The sequence below is a fragment of the Capronia coronata genome, assembly GCF_000585585.1.
Source record: "Capronia coronata CBS 617.96 chromosome Unknown acBCG-supercont1.1, whole genome shotgun sequence".
NCBI classification, from domain to species: domain Eukaryota; kingdom Fungi; phylum Ascomycota; class Eurotiomycetes; order Chaetothyriales; family Herpotrichiellaceae; genus Capronia; species Capronia coronata.
The window spans coordinates 3703266-3717075 of record NW_006912893.1 but is presented as its reverse complement, the minus strand read 5'-3'; the positions used below and the strand labels follow the sequence as shown (position 1 = coordinate 3717075).

Here is a 13810-nt window from a genome sequence, read left to right as displayed (position 1 = left end):
GATGTCGTGGTGACAAGAAGTCTTGATTTGGAGATACCTTCAGTTGGGGCCCAACAAACGTCTGGGCGCAAGATGCAGGGTCCAAAGTGGTTCGGCGTCATTTGATCTCTGTTGACCCTAAATGACATAGATCGATGCAAATGACATCAAATGACCATGTACTACTACTAGCAACACTGCATTAGTAGGTAGGTACCTTAGGTACCTAACAGAGTACCTAGAAGTAGTACTGCTAGTCCTCAGGGTCAAGGTACAAAACCCCATTGCGCCGCTTGACAAATAGGCTGCGCCCGGCGCCAGAGTCTAGCCAGTACTCGACATGCTGCTGGCCCTATCTCTGTAGAGTGCAGATTTGCGCATTTCAGGGTCCAGTGGTCATCGAGTCGGGTCTTCACATGTGATGATCATAAGGTCTAATTGGCTGCATACTTTGCACACTCATTGTGTCTATCAGTCGGATGTGGACGATGTTGATATCCGAGTGAGTTTGAAATCATCTGCAGTGAGACCCTCCAAGGATACGTTCTTATCAGAAGATCCCCATCAACCCTCGAATCCCTAAAGCTCTCTGGCGCACGGGTATCATTCCACTTTAACTACCTACTACTTTACTATCTGGATACCGCTTGCGGAAGCGACCCTGTATCCAACATCTGTACATCTTGATCCTGCGTTGTCGATTGACGATCAATCGCCGGTCCACGTCCAGGTCCTCCACTTCGAACCCATCACCCCAAATCGATTCGAGCTCTTCTTTCTCAAAGAAATACACCCTGGTGCCATCACCTCGGACATAGAAATTGTCTTGCATCCATCTACCGGCCTTGAACCGCACCTGCGCAAGGTCCCCTCTACCGTAGTCTCGAAACAGTACCTCCCCACCAGGCTTCAAAATGCGCTGGATGTTGGCCACCGCCTGCTGCCATTGTGTCGGGTGAAGGGCCGAAAAGATGAATATCATGATCACAAGATCAACACTCTCCTCTTCGATGCCCACAGGCAAATCCTCGCCAGCAGCATCCCAGACATCAGCCTGCATAACTCCGTTGGAGGCCGCATACTCCTCGGCGTCTCTCATCGTCTCAACAGCCTTCTTGCTGAAGTCCACCGCAAACAGCTTTAGATCAGGATTCTCGTTCATCCTCAATATCGGGAATGCGGTGTTTCCTGCCCCTGCCCCGACTTCTAAGACCGTCTTTTTGCCTGCATCCTTGCTCGTAACTGCTTTGAGAACCGGGAATTCCTGGAACAACCACTTTCTATCTTTGAAGAACGTGCTTGTCTTTTGTTTGTAGAATAGGTCCCACCATTTTTCTGGGTGTTGATTAAACCGCGACTGGTCGAACTCTGAAACGGGGGCGGCACGCTGTGCGGCATACTGTGACTCGCAGTATTCCCAGTGACTCTCGTCAGGGACTACATGATCCCAAGCGTTGTACTCGAAGACGTCGTCCGATTCCGAGAGATATCGCTGCCCGAACTGGAATGGATTCGTTTGTTTTGCATTTGTGGCCGGGTCGTGAGAAAGGTGAGCAGGGAGTGAGTCTTTTGGGTGGGAAGAATCGATCGTGGTAGGGGAGGCACGCCCAGTAACGGTGTTTTCTTGCATCGAGAGTGCATCTAACCGCGCGTGAAGACCCGGAGCACTCGCAGTGTCTGTAGAGCCTCTGTCGGGTGCCAATTTGGACATGCCTTTGAAAGTAGACAAGTCTACAAGTGTCTGTCGAGTCTTGTTCTAGGCCGCTGGCCTGTGTAAATATTCCTTGCGGAGAATGCGAGCCTCCGATTGGTTGGCAGACACCTTCCCTTTCAGCCTTCCAACATCGCGACTCACTCACCGTCTCCCTCAATCTAGGCTGTGTCCGAGCCTCATCAAGCCAAAGTCTCGTGTGGAAGATGGCGATCGAGGAGCTCATCACCGATGCGACTCTACAACCCCTGCGTAATACCTCCGAAGCCACTCTAGCGCAGACTCTCTCGGTCCTTGCCTGGCTAGAGGACAAAGCCTCAACCTCCACACCATCTCTACAAGATAAACTTGATCTTGCCCAGCAACAAAAGATACTGAATGCATACCTGGCCAAGCTCCGTGGACTGCATCGTCAAGCCGCATTTGGTGCCAGATCAACGAAGCAAGAGACCGCAGAGGCTCGACAGCAAGTTGACAGATTGCTGTTACAACTACAAAATCTGTACTATGAGCAAAGACATCTGATGGGCGAGATCGCAGCGTGCGAAGGATATGAGTAGGTATCATGACACCCGTTATATGCATTCGCTGATCCATGTAGTCATGCCTATATGCATCTGCCATTACGACCACTCGATGAATATCTCGCCATATTTCCTGAACAGGCTGGATTACCGGAGCATGACTTGATGCCATTGAGGATCGAGCACGAAAAGCAAGAACGGGAGAGAATGGAACACGAACGGCTAGAGCTGGTGAAGATCAAAGATGGTCTGGTCAAGGAAAACACCAAAACGAAAGACGAGCTCAGAAAAATGGATGAGAGACTTGAAGCCATGATCGATGGATTCAAGTCCCTTGAAGAGGGCTTGCAGAAGGACCTATGAATGGCGTACGTTGGATCAAGTGTTTGCTTCAGTTGCTGAGCTGTCTGAACAAGTTTGATGGCCGGTCTGCCATTAGCCACTCTCAACACAGTCGGAGTCCTGGCGGACGCCCGTTGCAACAGGATGTTCCCCCTTATGACCCCGGGGGACCATCCACAGAGATATGCATAACTGGCTGTTGCCCCGGGCGGTTTTCACAAGGGGAGTCTTGCCTGTCTAGGCACAAGGTTCGATTCGAACCCTTTGTGCGCTGGATCAGTGGTCACTTTCAGCTCAAACACCCGCCATTTTACATAACCGTGTGGACTTCATTCATCGTGCGCGACTTGACCGTCCATCTTTCAGATCGAGAGTCCGCCGATCCCGACGACAACGGTATGGGAAACGAGCTACTGCCTTTCCCAGCATGCGCCGCTGTCCAGCCGCTCATGGCGACGCCCTCACGCACTGGTATACCTCCACCTAAGATCGACTGAGGTTGTTATCCCTCGAAACCGACTGAACAAGGGCCGCCTACTTTACTCACCCTGCTGCCGAAGGCGCGAAGTCAGATCTACAGATATATCATTCCTGCCGTGGGAAGCCAATCCTTGACAGTCTCCAAGAGTCCTGACAAACGCGATCTCCTATTCCCTCGGCCTCATTCATTCCATCGACCATGCACCAATAGATGCGCGGAGTACAGCAAGAAACATGAAGGGCCAGGATGCTTGTGAACCGTCAAATATGCGACGAGATTCGGGAAATCCTCGCAAGATCACTCGATTCAGCTTTTGAGTCTGCTTACAAGACCTTTGTCAAAGCCTGAGCCGGGAGCAGATCTCCCTTGTGGGCCAAGTCTCATGCATAGTAGATTCAACCTATGATTTCCCGTCTACAGAAAAGGCAAGCCGGGTACAAGACCCATCATGACAGACGCATCCGCAGCTGTCCAGAGGAAGAAATGTACAAGGAGGAGATGCAGGGAGTCTGCTAAAGTGGCATAACATGCTCTGGAACGCCCACGGAGGGTTGCAGGCCAATTTTGGCACACAGCATGCAGGTGGTTCGCAACAATGCCACAAAAGTAGTCGTTATTGAGCTTGATACAGTATCATAACCACCAAGAAGTATATTCGAGCGGACTGCCACCAATTCTTCTGCCCTTCCCTACCCTCGTTTTCGTTCTTGAATTCTTGTATGTGCGCGCCTTGAGTGATACTTCAGAAAATCACTATATAAACAAATCCCAATCGAGTTCTGTTCCGAAACTGGTGACGCGGATGTTACCGCCAGGCGTGATACTCGATGAGGCTGAGCCTCCTGAGACTTTATCCCTTGGCGGGCAGCCTTACCTTATGAGCCTCAGCCTTCCGCTTGCGTCAGCTTCACTCCACCAGTAACTCATGGTCAATTAGATCTGCCCTTGATGCCCGCCAGATGGCACTGAGGCTCTCATCTTTCGCACATCTAGGTTCCCCAGTACCACCCAGGACGCAAATATGACTTGGCTCAAGGGTGCCTTTGCCTGCTGTTCTGCCCACGACCGGCTAGAAGCGGACACCCGACATGCCCGCATCGTCGCAGTCACCAATGACTACCACTACAACGGACGACGGGCACAGAGCCACCACCACCACTACGACAATCCCCCGGCCTACCAAGACATTACGCCTCGACCACTGATACCTATAGACGAAAAAGATTCTGCATATCTCATCACAGACGCGCATGAATCATTACGGCCCTCATCGCCTCATTCCTCGGTCGTCTCGGTCCCCTCTACTCGAGTGACGGATCTGACTGCCTTGCCCACGGGAGACACCGCCGTAACGTTCACGTCCACGAGAGGAAGTCTGGAAGGAGCCGTGAATCGTGAGAGCCGACCGCCTTCATACTATTCGACGCTGAGGAGGAGTCCGACTCCCAACCTTATTGCGTCTGATGGTGGCTTGGCCGAAGAGGATGGAAGAGATGAGGTCTGGCAACATCCGGTCATGAGAAGTGATTGGTTAGGAGTGCTACGACGGGATGCGCGCAGACATGCTGCGTCGTCTGAGGCATATGGGGAGCATGTCGCTCACGACGCAAGACCAGCGGATCAGACGTGATATATGTTGATCCCTCGAACCGGGATGACTTTCTCAGAATCAGGGCCATTGGCAGAGAATGACATTCTCGCTGTCTTCAAAAATGGCATTGAAGTTCCACCTTCTTGCCACAACAGCTGGAGACCTACAAGGACATCTAAGGACACATAGACGGCAACTATGGCAGCTGGAGTCTACAGTCTACAGTCTACCTACCACTCGGTTACACCTTGAACATTGAAACCAAGTTGAGATTGGTGCTAGCAACAAAGCTGGAGATCTCTACACCACACCAACCCCAAGTGCTGGTGGACTTTCAACCACGACTTTCCACCCCAGCATGTCGCAGGCGAGACCGAGGCAATTGAGCCAGTCCATCGATCGCGGCCCTGACTTCTTACGTCCCTGTGACAAGAGCGGGAGACCAGATGATTGAAGTACCGGACATTCTTCGATTCTGACATAGTCTGCACCCTCCTTGACACACTGCCTCACGAACATGACTGCCTCATCTGGTGTGCAGGCATTCTCTAGCAGTGGTCTCTCGGCTGTCGGCCCGTGAGAACGATATGGGTGAGGCACCGGGGACACCAACTCCACATTTTTGGTCAGTTGGCCAGGATGACCATCTAATCATAACTCGTGTTACAGAGATCACACAGGTCGTCTCGCTCTGAGATTCCTTCTCCGCGGCTCGGCGGTCCAAGCCCATTCAGCTTCCACTGTACGAGCCCCGTGTGGACATGAGAGTCGATAAGGCCAGGTACCAGCGGATATCCTGTGTCATCCACAACCGCGGCTTTTTCAGGGATAGTCCATTCTACCCTGGTTATCGTGGTGCCGGATACTACTACCGTCGTGACTGATCGGCCCCAAACATCGACGGTCCGAAGGTTGATATTCCCGTCTGTCAGCCGAGACCGATGCCTCCGACAAATGATGGCGGAACTGCTCAACCACGCTCTGGCACTCCAGCGTGCTCACATGGAAAGACTAGAGGCTGCAGTTGTGACCCATGTAGCTGCATTGAACAAACTTGAAGAGCGCCGATATATGTTGGCACGAAACATGAAAACACTCTTCTAGGCGTTGACTTGGCAGGGTTTTGGGTCAAGAGATAGGTACATGTATCTTCGAGCGTTCTACCTTCTAAAATCGTTATAATATCACGTCTCGATCATCTTTGTATCCGCCTCATCGTAGATACGAAAGGCTTTTTCTTGCGGAATCATCCGACATCAGTGTGCCCCCGCATAAGATATTGACTATGTATCTAAAATACATGTTCCTCAGATCCAGGATTTCTGTGGACCAGTGCTTAGAATTCAAGTCTTTTTAGGGCGGCCCTTTAGCGAGCGTGGACCTCAGGCGGTTCGTGACAGGCTCGCTACTCTCAAGAAAGAGGGGCAACGGGAATTGTCCCGACTTTGAAGAGTGGGTGGTGACTTGAATAGTGGGTGCTGTCCAGTCCGAAGACCCTTTCGTTCGTGTCAGAGAATTCCTCGCTTGAAAGAATAGACGGCACTTCTTCCTTGGTGGAAAACGTTCTTTACAGGTCCAGGAGACGGCTCAGCAGGCCCTCAACAACACTCTTGACTCATCCGATGTCGTGGATATGGGAAACTCAATCTTTGGCGGCAGGAGCTTGTTTTCATTCGTCCAGGTGTGGTCGCTTAGCCAGGAGGAGGACACTGCCACTGGCATGTCCAAGCTCTGCGAGAGCGAGAGCCAGGCATGGATAGCTCGTCGTCAAATCACACCGCGTCATCGAGCTCGCCGTCCTCAGCGGGCCTGGGTATCACCGGCGGCTATGAGGGCGACAGCCTTGCGCTGAAGGTCATGATCGCATTTTTTCTTGGATTGTCCATGTACAATGTCGTCGAACTGCAGATATTGATATTCGGCACCTTCCACCGCTTCCGTGGTCTCTATTTCTGGAGTCTGGTGATCTCGAGCTTGGGCATCATCCCCTACTCGCTCGGCTTCATCTTCAAATACTTTTCCATTCTGACGGGTGGTGGGAAATGGTTCTCCATCTTTCTGCTCTCCATAGGATGGTATCCCATGGTGACCGGCCAGGCGATCGTCCTCTGGTCGCGACTCCATCTCATCGTCACCGGCGACAAGGGACGGAAGATTCTCAAATGGACGAAATGGATGATCATCGTCGACGCCATCGTCTTGCATATCCCCACCACCATCCTTACCTGTGGATCCAACGGCGACACCGACACGGAGGCTTTTGTCCGAGGCTACAATGTCATGGAGAAGATCCAGATGTGTGGCTTCTTCCTTCAAGAGGTCATCCTTTCATCCATCTATATCGGCGAGACCGTCCGCATCCTACGCACCTCGGTGCAGCAGAGTACGCAACGGCTCATGTATCAGCTGATGGCGGTCAACATCCTCATCATCATCATGGACTTAGGTCTGCTTGGCCTCGAATGCGCATCCCTCTACATCCTCGAGACGACCACGAAGCCCGTGTTCTACTCGATCAAACTCAAGCTCGAGTTTGCTATCTTGGGCCAGCTGGTGCAATTCGTGGGAGGTCCTCGACAGAATAGTCATCGCTCGTCCAGACCCCGTTCGCACAAGGAGCATCAGCTTGAAGACCGACCTTCGTCGGCCCTCGCTGCTGGAAATCGTGAGCATGATATCTCCGATTTCGTCGACCTCACCAAGGTGACAACTGATGTGACTCGCGCTTCTTTGGCCAATCGAAGGAGCGTCTCCATTCGACCAGATGGCCGAGATCTCAGTCTTGACTTGGAGATTGCCAGGATGGAGTATGTCGACACTCTTCCGTCGCAGCAGAGAATGTCCAATGGGGATTTGGCATCATCGAGGCAGCGAAGGTCTGACGTGTCGGAAAAGGACTATGGCCATGATTGAAGACAAGATATCTTTTCTAGCACAAAACGTGCATTTTCTCAGCTAATCATGCCTGCCGTTACTGAATCAGCTGCAAGCTCTTCAGCACGCGAGCGACGATACATCAATGTGCAACAATCAGCACATTGAACATTGATGTCGACCACCTCGAGCGCGGTCAAAGCCTCCAGAGTGTTCAGATACGTGATCATCTGCAACTGCGAGACGCCGGTGTGCTACGTCTCCGGCTCTGACTGTGGTCCCAATATATCCTGCATCCTGTGGAGCAACCGGAACAAAGCAGACTGTTTTCAAGCGAGGAGAAACCACTTGACAAGGACACTTGCAGCTCATACTCCGCTTGGAACAAATGTCTCGCAGGTTCACCTCCCCGGATAGCAAAACCCTCATTCAATCTCGGACCCTTAGCCGCAACTCTATTCCTCCTCCCTAGCGAAATATAGCGCGCCATGATCAAGGAAGGAGAAACTCATTTACTACCACTCCCTCTTCTTCCAAGGAGTAAGCTCTTCATGGAATCAGCCACGCTATTCCTTCGATCCAGCATACCAGTCTCACTCCCGCCGCCGCCACCACCACCAGCCAGACTCTCCCGTCGTTGACCGACACTGGCGATACTCTGCCGATGCATGCTCTGATTGTTGAGACGAGCTTCATCAACTTCCGCATCTGTGGGCTGATACCTATTCGCGGCGCCACCTTTTCACAGCAACGACGACAAATGCCAAATGGTCAGCATGAGCAGAAGCAATGGATTGTCCTTAAATTCCCTCTCTGAGGCACGAAGACGAACCCAACAACACTCGAAGCGGCAGTCGACGTACCTATGCCCGTATGGTATCCGTCATCAACCAGAACCACTCCAGGGGCCTGCATATCGTGCATGAGACTGGCCATCTCGTCGCCGTGGCTCTGGTGCTCGTCCTCGAGTTTCTTGGCCAGCCAGATATTGCCTGCTCCGCCGACGCCGGTGCTGAATCGCCGCGCGCCACCTGCCGTCGCCGTCACTCCCTCGTTGCGGGCAGTGGCCGCATCCCGAGCATGACTAGGTCGACGGGAGTCTTGGTGTGAAAAGGTGGTGATGTTTCCTTTTCCAGTGCAAAACGGACAGATTAGGTCGAGGACATTGACATTGACGATGACAAGTGAAGAAAGATGCAAGAGCAATATCAATAGGATGGATCCACAGTACCTGCACCTCCGCGGCCGAAGTGGATAGATACCTTGTCCCCAGCTCCCCACATTGTGTTGGAATGCTTGCAACGAATGCTCTGGCTCTGGGTTGTATCTATGGCTCTGGCGTTGGCTCTGTGAGGCTACGTAGAGTGGCCGATATGCGTATATCCTCACTCTCGCACTCTCGCAATTGTTGAAACAAAACACAGAGAGAAGCGTTTCACGCAAGCGTCGATCTGGCCGACCTGGAGACGGGCGAGGTCCCCCAGAGTTTAAAAGTCGTCCGTCCCGCACAGATAACAATTCCCCTGGAACGCACTTCCCTGAGATATCTATCTATCTATCTTAAATACCGGCATACCGTATCCACACCATTGGGCTCGATACGGATTACGTCTTCCCCTCCTCCAGGGCAAGGAAGAAGGGACTGAAAGAGACTGACCAGCGGATCATCACATCCCTTCCCCCTCCATCACTTACTATCGTTGACTTCCGTTCCTTTCCCATTTCCTTGCTCTCGACAAATGACGTGCGAAACTGGGACAAACGAGATAGAGAGCTCAAAAGACATAGTCGAATCTCATCGTTCCTATTGGCTTGGAACTCGCCCCAGATAAGAGAGACACAATGCGCTGCACTGCAAGGGAGGGATTGGCTTCGAGTGCGCACTCTGTTGGGCACTTACCCCGGATTTCCAGGCCCATCCAGAACAGCCACCAGGATTGAAGACGGGGGCGTGATTGGGCCTAACCCCGTGGGAAAGATAAGCTCGTAGGTTAAGATTCAGCAAGAGTTACCAAGCTTTCTGACCCTTGACAACTGAACTTCTGGTTACTGGCAGGGGAATTGAAAGCGGGGGGTGATGCATCTTCAGCTGGATCTACCCTAGTCAGAGACTCAGAGTTGACGGTCGGTCAGCTAATGTATCCGATCCATCAGGTGTCTAAAGGCCAGTAAGGGGCAATGCTGGACACTGGACACTGGACAGCGGGGTTTGCTGCGCTGCTTGCATCTGAACCCCAGAATGGTGGTGGCTTCGGCATACCAATGTACTGGGTCACTCTCCTCCTACAGGCATAGCTGTGGGTGGACGTGGACGTGGACATGAACATGGACATGGACCTAGTTATATGTTGCTGGTACTGCAAGGGTATTGTATTCTTTTGCAGTTCATACGGGCTGTTACAAGCGACGAGAGTGGCTCCGGTCGAGGAATGTGAGATGAGGAACGAACCTCACACCAGGAATTGCCCTTTCTCCTATACTATGAAAGCAAAGATTCTTTCAAGATCTCTTGAGAAACAATGCAGCAGACTGCCTGCCTGGCATCTGAGATGTCTAGATTCCTCAACCCTCAACCAGATCATTCAGAGTCTGGGAAGCAGGAGGTGTCTAATCAATAGAGATATCATATCATGAACTTCGGGATCCAATCGGCAGCTTTGTAGCAGGGAAAGGAGAAAAGAAAACAAGAGAGGATGATCCGCCATATATCACATTCCTGAAGGGCCACGTCCTAAAGGATCAATTCTCGGCAGGTCTGGCCATCAGCGCAGAAACTGAAGTATACCTTCCATCTACCTTATCTGGTCATATCCCGTCCGTTGCCTAGTCAGAATCAGGCTTTCCTTCCACTGCATGATATTCGGATGTGCAGAGAGAAATAACAACAACAACAAGAGACCTTTTACAGACGCACGATATTTGATGACCCATTGATGACCTTGGAGAGGAGAAGAGTCTTGCTATGCATTCATGTCTAGCCTCTAGGTATGCAGCACAGCTAATGCTAGATCAAACAGATAGCAGGCGCAATGTCAGATCCAAAACAAAATAAGACAAGGTATTCACGCCGTCAGCGTTGTATGAACGGATCGAACACCTCAAGCGCAGACTTCAGTGTCGCGAAGACTGTTCAACGCGAACTCAGCCAATCCTTCAATCCTTGGCTGCTCTCTCGTCAATCGAGAGTTGACACGCACACACACACTCTCTCTCTCGTGTACCAGGATCGCGTATGTTTCCGAAGCTGCTCCAGACCATTTCATGTCCAATGTCGCTAGCTGATGGACTTTTAGATATCCAAGAACAAAGTTCGGCGGGATGCTCGGGAATGAAGGATAGGTGGGAAAAAAAAGGGACATCGCTGAGCTGAAGAAAGGCAGGATTTCACCCGTCCAGCGCCAGCGCCTTCGCTAGTGCTAGGAATAGTGAACGATCGTGGTTGAAACCAAATGCAGCATCTCTTCAAGACTCCAAGGCCGGTCGATGCAATCATGTCTGTTCTATCACATACCAATGAAATCCAATCAGCATGGACGGGAATGTAGGATAATGTCGTCTACTGGCAATGTACACCAACGCAGGAGTCAAATTTCAAATGTGCATGGGCCAGGAACACCGTTGCAATGCCGATGCTTTTTTCTTTTGTGGTCGTGTTGGTCGTGGAATATTCGAGCGGGTACGGTCCATCGGTGAGGAGGGAATGTATGTTGATATCCCATTCGAGAATGGAAAGAGGCGTGTTGGGGTCACGGGTGCTCGCTCAAGACAGTAGGAGTTAGCAAGGTCGTCAAGGTTTCGTGGGGTTCCGGTTCCAGTGTGCTCGTGATATCGAGGACGGTGATGATGCTTCGAGTCTGTCAATATTCATCATCCAGCAACCTAGACAATGCCTTCACAACATTGTCGTCCAGTCCACGGCGCATCATGCTACCAGAGTCATCCATGAGACGACTTGTCGCTAGGCTACCAGGAAAAAGTTCCGGACCGGGGGTGAGGGGCTGTCAAGAGCCCTTCTTCTCGTAATGGCTTCGCTCGGGGTCATTCGACACCAACTGGCCCTGGTCCTCGGATTGCTGGACGTCGCGGGTAGATTTTCCTAGTTTCGACTTGACAGGACGCATTCGCACGTCTCTGCGCGTACGAGACGCCCGATGCAACGGCGGCAATTCGTTGGCTCGGGCATAGGCCAGAGGAACGCGCACTCCGTCCGAATCGACGTAGTAGTCCTGTTTCGACCTGGAAAAGTCTCCTGACAAGACCCCCGGGCAGGCTGCAGGAGAGATCTTGCGCTTGCTGGACCGAGGGCTCGGCGGTTCCGGGTTCATGAGCTGGTGGAGGGTCAGAAACGGACTTGAAGATTTGAGTGTTGGTGCTTGAAGAGACGGCGTCCGAGGCGCTGGGTCGAGTTCGGGTTCGGGTTCGGGTTCCGGTTCCGGTTCGTCCAGATCAGACATCTCCAGCCGAGAAGGCAGTGGTTCGAACGTGGTAGAGGGGAGATCAAGGTCAGACACTTCCTGGGCTCGAGGCACGCTTGGACGACAGGAGGGCTCCTCGAGATAATGAGAGGTGAAATAGTCTTTCGTCCTCTGGAAAGTATATTGGATTCGCGCCTTGTGCTCGGCCTCGAACCCAACACTGAGCGTGCCGAGCTGAGCCATGACAAATTGTCGTTCATGGGCCAGTTCGAGCATGGAGACGTTCATCTTCTCCTCCAAAGGCGAATGTCCTTCTTTGTCGGAGAAGTAGGATAGGTTGTGTTCATTGAGGTCGATGCGCCAGTCTGGTCGTAGCTCGCTGCAGATACACGATGATTATGACCATGGCCGGTGGGTTGGGGTCGAACGGACTCACCTCGAGTTGAAGGTCGACCATGGTATCATGGCTCAAGTCGATATAGGCTGGGATTGATTCATATGCTTGGATACTTTTTCTGTTTCGTTTTCAAGGGTGGATGTTCGACATTCGACATTCGACGGTCGACGGTCCACGGTCCACGGTCCACGATTCAAACGGCACAGAAGAAATACTCGACGGCCCAGGCTGGGCGTCAGGCCGACATTTTTGTACAGCACAACGACCACTGCACGGGAGCTCACTTCATTCGATGGACTGTCCGAATGTCAGGTTGGCTGGAGGCCGTTTCGTTTTCGCACCGCAGCGAGACGCCTGTCAGCCCTGTCGATGTCTGGGAGGGCGGCAGAGATGGAATCAAGGAGAGACGGCAATCCTCCTGTCAAATGGTTGGTATAGATGCTGGACCTTCGCCAATGTGTCGGCTCGGACATAGGAAATTCCTCAGCAACTGTTGCCGCAGATCAGCCGTGTGGTTGTTTGGCCCGTCGATCTTCAAACGTTGAATAATCCCGATAGGACAGGGCACGGAAGGGTCGGCGGGGAGGGTAATCCGCCGCCGTTCGTGTAACCGGGGAACCCGGCTGGCTGGCTGACAGCAAAATTCCAGACCAGGGCGACAGCGGGTGGATGAGGGATGAGGGATGAGGGATGAGAAAACGCTAAACTCTGCGAAGAATGTGAGCGGCAGAAGGTTGACAGGTGTCGGATTGTCCAAGGTCGGTTGGAATCAGGCTCGACCATCGACAAGACGAAAATAGCGAGCACGGCTACTTCGTAGGTAGATTGGTCCAGTGGAGAGGCGAGACGACGTTGAGATATGGGTGGAAGAAGATCATGCAATACTTGGATGAGGATTCTAAACCATGGATGATGATAACGGCCTTGGTGACTGAGGGAAACCAACAAGGTTAAGTAACTGCACAGCGAGCTAGAGAGCCAGACTTGCGAATCATGCAGCGGGAGAAGCTGGGCAAAGAGTCAAAGACAGGGTAGTAGGGGGAAAATAGGGTGCAGCGCCAGGGGAGGGACGGAAGACTGGGGATTCAACGCCAGAAGAATGATGATCTGTCAAACCTAAGGCCTGTCTATCCTCGACGTAGATCGAGATCCAAATGTCCTGTGGGTGGACTGATCATGGAAACGAGCGACAACAGAGCCATGTAATGACGACCAAGTTTGAAGGGTGATCAGCTTCAAGGGGAGGCAGCCGCTTGCTTCGGTGGTCGTTCACTTTGAGCGAGGTGCAGGGCGAGAGAGATCAAAAGAAGTCTGGTGTCTGGTAGGGTCTCCTAGGTCTCTTAGGTCTCTTAGGTCTCTTAGCTGCTGCGATCGTGTTCGGCCGTGGGGGGGCTGAAGTTAGTCTTGGATTTAGTCGACAAGGGACGCGTGCAAATGAAGCCCGGCGGATGATGTCCGGGGAGTATGGGGGGTTTGTGGAAAGGGGGAAAGGGGTC

The 13810-nt window shown here is 52.2% G+C and overlaps 6 protein-coding genes across 6 annotated transcripts; 3 read left to right on the top strand and 3 right to left on the bottom strand.

Annotated features, from left to right (window-relative positions):
- Positions 1-592: 592 nt before the first annotated feature.
- Positions 593-1690, bottom strand: A1O1_01316 (uncharacterized protein; the record flags this gene model as incomplete). The annotated part of the gene is made up of 1 exon (XM_007722229.1): positions 593-1690. One exon carries the CDS (start codon positions 1688-1690, stop codon positions 593-595), a length of 1098 nt encoding a protein of 365 aa, XP_007720419.1.
- Positions 1691-1896: 206 nt separating this feature from the next.
- Positions 1897-2577, top strand: A1O1_01315 (uncharacterized protein; the record flags this gene model as incomplete). The annotated part of the gene is made up of 2 exons (XM_007722228.1): positions 1897-2246; positions 2292-2577. 2 exons carry the CDS (start codon positions 1897-1899, stop codon positions 2575-2577), a joined length of 636 nt encoding a protein of 211 aa, XP_007720418.1.
- Positions 2578-4058: 1481 nt separating this feature from the next.
- On the top strand, positions 4059-4667 carry A1O1_01314 (uncharacterized protein; the record flags this gene model as incomplete). The annotated part of the gene is made up of 1 exon (XM_007722227.1): positions 4059-4667. The coding sequence occupies one exon, from the start codon at positions 4059-4061 to the stop codon at positions 4665-4667; it is 609 nt and encodes a 202-aa protein (XP_007720417.1).
- A 1713-nt stretch (positions 4668-6380) lies between these two features.
- On the top strand, positions 6381-7541 carry A1O1_01313 (uncharacterized protein; the record flags this gene model as incomplete). The annotated part of the gene is made up of 1 exon (XM_007722226.1): positions 6381-7541. The coding sequence occupies one exon, from the start codon at positions 6381-6383 to the stop codon at positions 7539-7541; it is 1161 nt and encodes a 386-aa protein (XP_007720416.1).
- A 469-nt stretch (positions 7542-8010) lies between these two features.
- Positions 8011-8438, bottom strand: A1O1_01312 (uncharacterized protein; the record flags this gene model as incomplete). Its single annotated transcript, XM_007722225.1, has 2 exons — positions 8011-8210; positions 8366-8438. The coding sequence occupies 2 exons, from the start codon at positions 8436-8438 to the stop codon at positions 8011-8013; spliced, it is 273 nt and encodes a 90-aa protein (XP_007720415.1).
- A 3065-nt stretch (positions 8439-11503) lies between these two features.
- On the bottom strand, positions 11504-12382 carry A1O1_01311 (uncharacterized protein; the record flags this gene model as incomplete). Its single annotated transcript, XM_007722224.1, has 2 exons — positions 11504-12296; positions 12354-12382. 2 exons carry the CDS (start codon positions 12380-12382, stop codon positions 11504-11506), a joined length of 822 nt encoding a protein of 273 aa, XP_007720414.1.
- Between the last annotated feature and the right edge of the window lie 1428 nt (positions 12383-13810).